The 9418-nt window shown below is 41.2% G+C and overlaps 2 protein-coding genes across 2 annotated transcripts; one reads left to right on the forward strand and one right to left on the reverse strand.

The window, feature by feature from the left end:
* Positions 1-569: 569 nt before the first annotated feature.
* On the reverse strand, positions 570-4529 carry maip1 (matrix AAA peptidase interacting protein 1). The gene is made up of 5 exons (XM_060875798.1): positions 4221-4529; positions 1946-2017; positions 1653-1779; positions 1306-1459; positions 570-1116 (listed from the first exon to the last, which is right to left on the reverse strand). Exons 1-5 carry the CDS (start codon positions 4527-4529, stop codon positions 1038-1040), a joined length of 741 nt encoding a protein of 246 aa, XP_060731781.1. The 3' UTR covers positions 570-1037.
* On the forward strand, positions 4450-8764 carry tyw5 (tRNA-yW synthesizing protein 5). The gene is made up of 9 exons (XM_060875797.1): positions 4450-4585; positions 4758-5040; positions 5811-5965; positions 6253-6325; positions 7127-7171; positions 7269-7406; positions 7984-8071; positions 8151-8267; positions 8380-8764. The coding sequence occupies exons 2-9, from the start codon at positions 4960-4962 to the stop codon at positions 8631-8633; spliced, it is 951 nt and encodes a 316-aa protein (XP_060731780.1). The 5' UTR covers positions 4450-4585; positions 4758-4959; the 3' UTR covers positions 8634-8764.
* Positions 8765-9418: the final 654 nt, after the last annotated feature.

Consider the following 9418-nt stretch of genomic DNA (forward strand, 5'->3'; position numbering starts at 1 on the left):
ATATCAGAAATCTGATATGAAAGTTTTGATATTTAAAATAATAATTTAACACACAATGTTTGTGCACCTCTGACACCCACATGTCCATGTTAAACATCTCATCCCAGATTTTTATTCCTCCTCACTGGAATAATAAGCTCCACTCTTCTTTCCATTAGATGCAGGAGCTGTTGGCGTTTGTGTTCATTCAGCTATAAGAGCATTAGTGAGATCAGACACTGATGCAAGTGTGAGGAGGTCTGGGGTTCAGTCGGTGCTCCAGTTCGTCCCAGAAGTGTTCAGTGGGTTTGCATCAGAGTCAGAGCTCTGTCACTTAAACCTTAACGTCCACACCGTTTCTTCATGGAGCGCAGGGGCTTTGTGCACAGGGGCATTGTCGTGCTGGAACACTGTGCTTCCACTGAAGGGAAACTATAAAGCTACAGAATACAGAGACAAACCGTACAATTCCTACTTTGTTACCGAAAGAAACACATATGATTTTCACACCAAGTAGGTTTTCACAAACCTAGTCGTGCAGTGTATCTTTCCCATATTCCAAAATGTACCAAATAAAAGCGTGTACAACATTTCTTGGTTGCTTTGTTAAATTTACATTTATTTAATTACATCTGTCAGTAGAAAAGGTACAAATTCATTTTAGAAATGCAAACGTAATTCTGTTTCAAACTACAATCTGCAATATACTGACAAATAGTTTATATTGGAGCAATTTTCAGGTTCAATATTAAACACGAACATGTGAAATAATAACACAAAAAACTTACAGGAACTAAAACTAAACTTAAAACTCTCTCAACAATGAAAGTCTGGTGAATATTCAACCCGATATACACAGGCCTAAAATTACATGAGTACTTTTACAGATTTTCTAATATTTACCTCTTAATTATAAAGATCATTCTCACAGAATGATTTACAGTGAGTGTGAATATTGTCCACTGAATATTGTTTTACTGTCTAGACAGCAAACGCGGCTCATTGATATTACTATATGATATTGTGGTCAGGTGCAATTAAACAGAGAGTACAGTGTTTTAATCAAGCAGCTTTGAGTGTTCTATTCTAGTGATGGTCCAGTCTGGTGTCACTCCTTCAGTAAACTCCCTCTGAAATCTGCAAAATAAAAAAGCTTAGAAGTTTATCATATAACAGCACTGTGAGAGTGACTTTACAGTCTTTGTTCTTTGAAGCAATCTAAGCAATGTTTTTGACATTTTTATATGTTACTTAACCAGAATATGTGCATCTATATTTCTACTACAGTGAATGCCATAAATCTCGCTCCGAGTATTGAGGACTCACTCATAATTGGCTGTAAGCAGCCTTTTGCTCTCTGGCTTCTCCCCATTTTTTCCAAAAGCCACCTGGAAGATTTGCGCTCCCTCCATTGTGTCCTCTGGAAGCCGGGCACTGGTTAAGTACCAGAAACGCATCAAAATACTGACAAACTTCCTCCCTGACAAGGAGACAAAAGACAACACATTGATGAATACATTAATGGATTGTAAATTAGACACACTTTTTGCCCCATTACACGCATACAAATGCCACATTATTATATTTTCTTTCATTAACCACCTCTTAAAAATACACCCTAATCTGGGTTATCTTTAAAAAGAAAAAACAAAGGATAAAGGTTTATCCCTCACCATCATTCTCGTAGCAAAAACCAACATCTGCTGGTGTTGTGTACATGATGTCATCTGAATCAGCTGAGAGTGCTTTTTTATAGCTCAACGGGAGATCAACACATTTCTCCTCCAGTTTCCCTATTACCTACATGACACAGAGCCACTGAGATTACGCACAGGCCAGCACAAACACTGGATGCATATTTGACAGGGAGGAACATCATGACTCACTTAACTGAGCAGGGTTATTCAAATAAACTCATTAAAAAAAATGAATATGAGCGTCCAGGAGAAATCATTTATGTACTTACATCTTTAGCAACTAGACCTTCAAGTTCTTTAAACTGACACTGAGACAACAGTTGGGATACATGTGAAAATGCCTAGAATTAGGAAAAAAAAAGAATGAACAGACATGTTTTTGGTATGACACAAACTATTTTCACACTACATAGCTTCATGTTCTGTCAAAATAGCTCTAAATCACCGTGTTTTGAGTCTTTTACATCTTCAACTGTATCCTGATCAATGTTATTGGTTTAAGGTGTTGGCTTTAAATACTGGGAGGCCATGCTTCCATCACAGACACTGATGGCACAGAGGCCACACCTCCTACACTGACAGAACAGAGGCCAACTTCCTACACTGACTGGGAGCACAAAGGCCAGCCTCCTTCACTGACCCTGACAGCAAAAAAAGCCACACCTGCTTCACCTGATACTGACTGCACAGAGGCCACACCTTCTTCACTTACACTGACAACAGAGAGGCCACACCTCCTTCACTGACACTGCCAACACAGAGGCTACACCTCCTTCACTTACATTGACAACACATAGGCCACACCTCCTTCACTGACACTGACTGTACAGAGGCTACACCTCCTTAACTGACACTGACTGCAGAGAGGCCACACCTCCTTCACTGACAGCACAGAGGCCACACCTCCTTCACTTACACTGACAGCACAGAGGCCAAACCTCCTTCACTGACACTGACAGCACAGAGGCCACACCTCCTTCACTGACACTGATGGCATAGGAGCCACACCTCCTTCACTGACAGGGATGGCATAGAAGCCACACCCCCTTTACTGACACTGACAACAAATAAGCCACGCTTGCTTCTCCAACACTGACAGCACAGAGGCCACACCTCCTTCACTGACACTGACAGCACAGAAGCCACACCTTCACAGACACTGACTACACAGAGGCCACACCTCCTTCACTGACACTGACTTCACAGAAGCCAACACAGAAGCCAACACAGAGGCCACACCTCCTTCACTTACACTGACAGCACAGAGGCCAAACCTCCTTCACTGACACTGACAGCACAGAGGCCATACCTCCTTCACTGACATTGACGGCATAGGAGCCACACCTCCTTCACGAACAGTGATGGCATAGAGGCCACACCTCTTTCACGGACACTGACAAAAAAAAGCCACGCTTGCTTCTCCAACACTGACAGCACAGAGGCCACACCTCCTTCACTGACACTGACAGCACAGAAGCCACACCTCCTTCACAGACACTGACTACACAAAAGCCACACCTCTTTCACTGACTCTGACTTCACAGAAGCCACACCTCCTTCACTGACACTGACAACACAGAAGCCACACCTCCTTCACTGACACTGACTGCACAGAAGCCACACCTCCTGACACTGACTGCACAGAAGACACACCTCCTGACACTGACTGCACAGAAGCCACACCTCCTGACACTGACTGCACAGAGGCCACATCTCCTTCACTGACACTGACTGCAAAAAAGCCACGCTTGCTTCTCCAAAACTGAAAACACAGAGGCCACACCTCCTGACATTGACTGCACAGAGGCCACACCTCCTTCACTGACACTGACAGCACAGAGGCCAAACCTCCTTAACTGACAACACACAAGCAACACCTCCTTCACTGACACTGACAACACAAAGGCCACACCTCCTTTACTGACACTGACAGCACAGAGGCCACCCCTCCTTCACTGACAACACAGAGGCCACACCTCCTTCACTGACACTGACTGCAGAGGCCAAACCTCCTTCACGGACATTGACAATACAGAGGCCACACCTCCTGACACTGACTGCACAGAGGCCACACCTCCTTCACTGACACTGACTGCACAGAGGCCACACCTCCTTCACTGAGATAGACAGTACAGAGGCCACACCTCCTTCACTGAAATAGACAGTACAGTAGCTACACTTTCCTCCATGACTGACGCCATGCCTTCTTCACTGACCATATTCAAGCACGTTAATAGAAACCTGTGATTTGTCTGACAACATGCAAAAATGCTGTTACAGAAAATTAAACAACACCATAAACCCAAAATATAAACGAATTAAATGTTACAAGTAACAATACGCTTTTACGAAGCCATCACGCTTAAAGGTTAAATGTTTCACATCCCAACCTGCTTTCCTGAGGACTAGACTGTTCCCTAAACAGCCAGCTCTGGTCTTTACCCGAACAAGCTGATGGATGATCTGGAGCTGGATGTAAACCGAGAGCACTGAGGACTTTCCCATAATACTCAACACCTGACACAGGAAATAAAACCAGCTCACCTGTTTGGCTCCGTCAGTAAACTCATCAATACAGAAATCTTTGTCGAAATAAGCGCGAATGAGGAAGAAACAGAATTTGGTCCGGATCCAGATGAACGGGTTTGGGATGCCGACCACCACAACCTTCCTCGTCTGTCTGTGTCCCTCTCTGTCCGAACTGCAGTACCGCACCCCAGACACAACACACGACAGCGACGCCTGGTTTTTAACAACGGACTGATTTCGTATTTCGATTACTTTGTTAAATCTTAGATAAGCGCTCAGACCCGCAGGCCTTCTACAGCTCCATCTGAATAAGGGCAGCGCCATGTTTCTCTTCCCATCGCCTATAGCGCTCCGTCCGCCCGAGACGACTGAATATTAAGGTTCCTATATAATAAACTATTATGGTTTATTTAAACCGCTTGTGTTTATTAGTTAAACAGGTTGTGTTATAAATGTATACGTTTTTAAAAAAATATTTATTTATGAAGTATGTACACCTGCTAAGTGTGAAAAGTGCATGTGTTTGACTTTATATTTCTGTTTCCGGGGAAGATTTAGCAACGCACCAAAATACACACACGCCGGATCCCAAACAGCTACGTGTTCTCTATATTAGTGCACTATTAAGGGTAGATAAACAGGAGAAGATGCGCCCTACACAGTGCACTAGGTAACTATTCGGGATTGAGCCGAGCGAAACTGAGGAAAGTGTGCGTTTAGACCAGATGAGCTAGAGAAAGTGCAAGGTTTCTGTATGGAATGTCAGGAAAGAGTCGAGCTGTCCGTCTTCACAGATGTGGATAAGGAGCTTTTCATAAAGGAGATCTACCCTCTGGTAAAGAAATTTACTACCTAGGGGGCAACACTGTGGTTAAGAGGTTGAAAGCACGGTTAAATTTATTGCACGTATATTTCAGTGGCGCGACTTTTTGATACTTTACGGTAATGACGCTGTTCTGTGCTGTATTGAGCTCGTACAATAAATTAATACACAACAATTCACAGTATTTATGAGAATAAAGGCTTAAGGTTTTAATAATCATTATATATTAACAATGGGGTCCATAAAGAAAAAGTTAAATGGATTTTTAAAATCTATTATAAAATATACAACCTTAATTGTTAGTTAATGAACCATTTCAGATCATTTGAGCATGATGTAACGTATAGAGAAAATAAAGATCAAACTATTTGACTTTTTAATAATCACTCTTAAAAACCTGACAATATTAGTGCCAGGAAATGCATTTTAATCCATTATAAAATGGGAATTTAAAAAAAGTTAGTTGATAAAAGTCACTCAGATCTCTTCAGAATGATCTGCTCTATGTTTACAATAAAGATCTGTCAATTTTACTGTGGGATCTTTTAATAATTCCTAATTAAAGTCCACATATCTGTCAATATAATTGTGCTATGACATAAAAAAGTTGATAAAAACATCTCGAGACAATGCGCAGAATAAATTTCAGCCAATTTTACTGTGCAATGTTTTCATAGTTTCTATTACAGGCTTTTGGGTTGTAATGACTGCAACAACTATAAATGCAGTGTTTTCCAGCATTGTCACTAATCAGATGCTTCTCCTTTGTGTTTCTTTTGCAGAGAAAACCAGCGGTGCTCAAGGGAGTGCATTTAGGGCCATGCCTTGAAAAATGGACAGTGGATTACCTGGCAGAAAAGGGAGGAAGCCGGGAGGTCAAAGTTCATGTGTCTTCTGTTCCTCAGATGGACTTTCTGCATAAGAATTTCATATACAGGTATGTTTAGTAATAGCTTGTACACAAGTTTATATAATTGCTTTTTGCAGCGGGTAGGGATCTAGGGATTCTAAGAGGGATCTAATCCTAAAAAATACCAGTAGATGGTCCAGGGTGTGTTTCCACCTAATACTTTTCTCAGAATCTGCCATGACTCTCGCCAGGATAAAATGTATAGCTGTAAGCTGAAAGAATTTCAACATAATATAACTTGAATGAAAAAAAATGGGAAAAGAATCTTTTGGATCCTTTTTAATGATTGTTTTCTGTTGTTCTTTATGTCTCAGGACATTACCATTTGACAAGTTTGTCCAGAGAGCTGCAGCAGAAGCAGAGCATGAAGCGTTCTTCATTAGTAAGGTAACCAGCAGACAAGAGCTGTGCTCCATAATAGAAATCCTAGGAAATGATGAGCATGACTTTGAATTTAAGCGAATAAATGATCCAAATCAGGGATCCACAAATTTTGTTTGTTTTACATTGAAATGAAATGAAACATTCAGTGAATATTTGTAGAGTTGTAACACTAAATGGGCTCTTCGGACTGCACTTAAACCCGGGTTATTGTTGTTTTAAGGTCTACTTTTTAACCCCAGGGAGAGGAACGTTTCACACGTGTAATGTAGAGCAGGATTTGGGGTTGCAGCATTTGGGGGAGGGTAATAAAAAAATAATGTCAACAAAAGACCAAAATAGATTAGAAAGCTGTAAAAGAAAACAGCATTCTATAGATAACAACTTTATTATTGCAATTGTTTTTTCATTTCTTACTGATGTAAAAGTGCGATACAAGACGGAATTTAAAGCAGTGGCATGCAGTATTTATTCAGTCATAGCTTTTGACGGCACAAATATGCAAATAAGAAGAAGTTTAATCCAGGATTTACAAATGTACTGTGTGAAACGTCAGGTTATGAAGAGCCAGGATTACTTGTTAACTCTGATTAAAGCGTTAGCATGAAACCTGAAACAACAATAACCATGGATTCGGTTTAAACAGAGTTTACCATCACAGGGAAGTTTCAGGTGTGAGAAGCCCTCTGAGGCACTGAAGTCACTGAAAGCTGCTGTAGCATCTGTGTATCTTTATAGATTTGGGATTGTAATTAGATACGAATGACTCCTGGTTTCTTGCCCTGAACTTCCATAAAATTTCAACAGAACGAGAGTTACTACTTAAGATCACTCGGAGAAGACGCTCGTAAGGTACAGTTGCCTTTTTTCAAATCAATAAATTGTCATAAATCGTCCACAGTATTTTTGCTCATTCTCATCACTCCATTTTAAACCATTGGCCTTTCAGGAGCCTGCTGACCTGAAGAAGCAGTTTCCTGACCTGGCTCAAGACTTCTGTATACCTCAGTTTTTTGAGCCTGAACAATTTTTCTCCAGTGTTTTCCGCATCAGCTCACCTGGCTTGCAGCTATGGACACATTACGATGTGAGGAGAATCAACTAACCATATTGTTATTGAACTGGTGATTGTTTTGGTAACAAGGTATCCAGCTTTTTGAGCTCTGGTGTCTGGTTGATACTAAAGACTGTGTTCAAGGGGTTGTAGGTATGAGGGGTTCGAGGTAGATTGCATGCTTTTCTAGCCCCATCTCTGTAGGCTTTATGTGGGTCGGTGCAGGATTTGCTCCCTGATGGAAATAATCTAAATAAAAAAACGCAGCAGATGAAGTCATTCCTGCAGAAGCTGAGATTCCTGATTCTAGGAGCTTATCTTATTCACTATTTAATGTGGAATTATTTGTAAATCATTGACCATGCTTTCATGACGTATGCTGTCCCTCTGTCATTTCTAGTACGTTCTCCTGTTTGTCCTCAAGTTAGACTTCCACAGTCTTTTAAGTCTCTACTATGATGATTTATGTTAAAATCTTACTTTTGCATATTAGATCTGGTTAATACACTGGTGAATGCTTTTGTTTAAGGCTAAATCTAGACGGAAACCAAAGACGTCATAAGATTCAGATTTATTTGCTTTGTTTAAGCGTGTTATGTCTCTCAACCAGGTCATGGACAACCTGCTGGCTCAGGTAACCGGGCGAAAGCGTGTTGTTCTCTACAGCCCCCAAGATGCCTTGCACCTGTATCTGTCAGGTGAGTGTCAGTGCCATATTACATGAGAAATCTTGATGCCAATGACTTGATGGTGTGACACTTTACTCTCTCTAAGCAGGTGATAAGTCTGAAGTTTTGGACATCGACACTCCAGATTTAAAGCGCTATCCAAATTTTGTGAAAGCATGTCGATATGAATGTGTTTTAGAACCAGGTGACATGCTCTTCATCCCAGGTACCAAAACCATTATAAATAAAACTACCACAGTTGTGCTATGAATGTATATATTTCTCAAACCTTTGCCTTTGGATGAAAATATATTCAACTCTGTGCTTATTTTTTCCAGCCCTTTGGTTTCACAACACTTTGGCTCTTCAGTTTGGCGTTGGAGTCAACGTATTCTGGCGCCACCTGCCCCTGGACAGCTACGATAAGAAAGACCCGTACGGAAACAAGGACCCGGTGGCAGCGTCAATGGCCTTGCAGACCCTGGAGCGAGCACTGGGAGTACTGGATCAGCTGCCAGCTGAATATCGAGACTTTTACGCTCGCCGCATGGTGCTGCGCATTCAAAGCCGAGCGTACGCCGATGAAACGTAACGCGAGAGAGCAGCTTGTTCTCTCACCCACTGTAATGTTCCAGATGAAATATAAAGACAGATACTACAGACTCTGTTCCTGATTAAGTGGGTCTGGGACATCTTATTAAAGTCACAGTAGAAAAAAGAAAACTGGCTTGTTTTTGTGTTTGTGAACTTGTTGGTCTGTGCCATAGCAAATGTATATTTATACAAGGTAGAGATGAGCACTGAACACTTTAGTTTTTATCCCTGCTTGATTAAGTCATACAAGATTTATGTTTTTTTACATTTATATCTGGTGATACTGTTTTGTTCATAGGGCAGCATAGTGACATGGTCAAGGCTATTCACAAGAACTTCTTACATTGTGTTTGTCTCAATTAGCTCTCTAGGTGGTGAATCAGTATACGGTGTACACAAATTTGGGGACTAATAAAGACGGTCTCTCTACACTGATGACTTCCAGCAGTATAGTATATTTATATGACACACCATATGGACACCTAACCGTCACATCCGTATATTTTGTAAACATCCTATACTATACCATCCTTTACTCCTATAGTAACCTCCATGCTTCTGGAAATGCTTTTCATTAGATACTGGAGCATAGCTGTGGGGATTTGTGTTCATTCAGCTACAAGAGAATGAATGAGAAGAGACACAGATGATATAAGAGAGAGTAGGTCCAGGGTTCAGACCATGGTCCAGTTCATCCCAAAGGTGTTCATTGGGGTTTGAGTCAGAATCAGAGCTCTTTGCAGGACACTCCAGGACATCACATTCTGGAGTGTTCTGTTGAGT

The sequence above is a fragment of the Tachysurus vachellii genome, chromosome 8, assembly GCF_030014155.1.
Source record: "Tachysurus vachellii isolate PV-2020 chromosome 8, HZAU_Pvac_v1, whole genome shotgun sequence".
Lineage (NCBI taxonomy): Eukaryota > Metazoa > Chordata > Actinopteri > Siluriformes > Bagridae > Tachysurus > Tachysurus vachellii.

What these genes read in the sequence shown, in the direction of transcription:
- maip1 (XM_060875798.1), bottom strand. Translation starts at nt 4,529, where the DNA reads ATGGCGCTGCCCTTATTCAGATGGAGCTGTAGAAGGCCTGCGGGTCTG. An exon ending in TTACTGACGGAGCCAAACAG is followed by an intron (nt 2,018 to 4,220) that starts GTGAGCTGGTTT and finishes TCCTAATTCTAG; the next exon opens with GCATTTTCACATGTATCCCA. An exon ending in AAGGTCTAGTTGCTAAAGAT is followed by an intron (nt 1,780 to 1,945) that starts GTAAGTACATAA and finishes TGTGTCATGTAG; the next exon opens with GTAATAGGGAAACTGGAGGA.
- tyw5 (XM_060875797.1), top strand. Translation starts at nt 4,960, where the DNA reads ATGGAATGTCAGGAAAGAGTCGAGCTGTCCGTCTTCACAGATGTGGAT. An exon ending in TAAAGGAGATCTACCCTCTG is followed by an intron (nt 5,041 to 5,810) that starts GTAAAGAAATTT and finishes TTTCTTTTGCAG; the next exon opens with AGAAAACCAGCGGTGCTCAA. An exon ending in AGCTATGGACACATTACGAT is followed by an intron (nt 7,407 to 7,983) that starts GTGAGGAGAATC and finishes TCTCTCAACCAG; the next exon opens with GTCATGGACAACCTGCTGGC.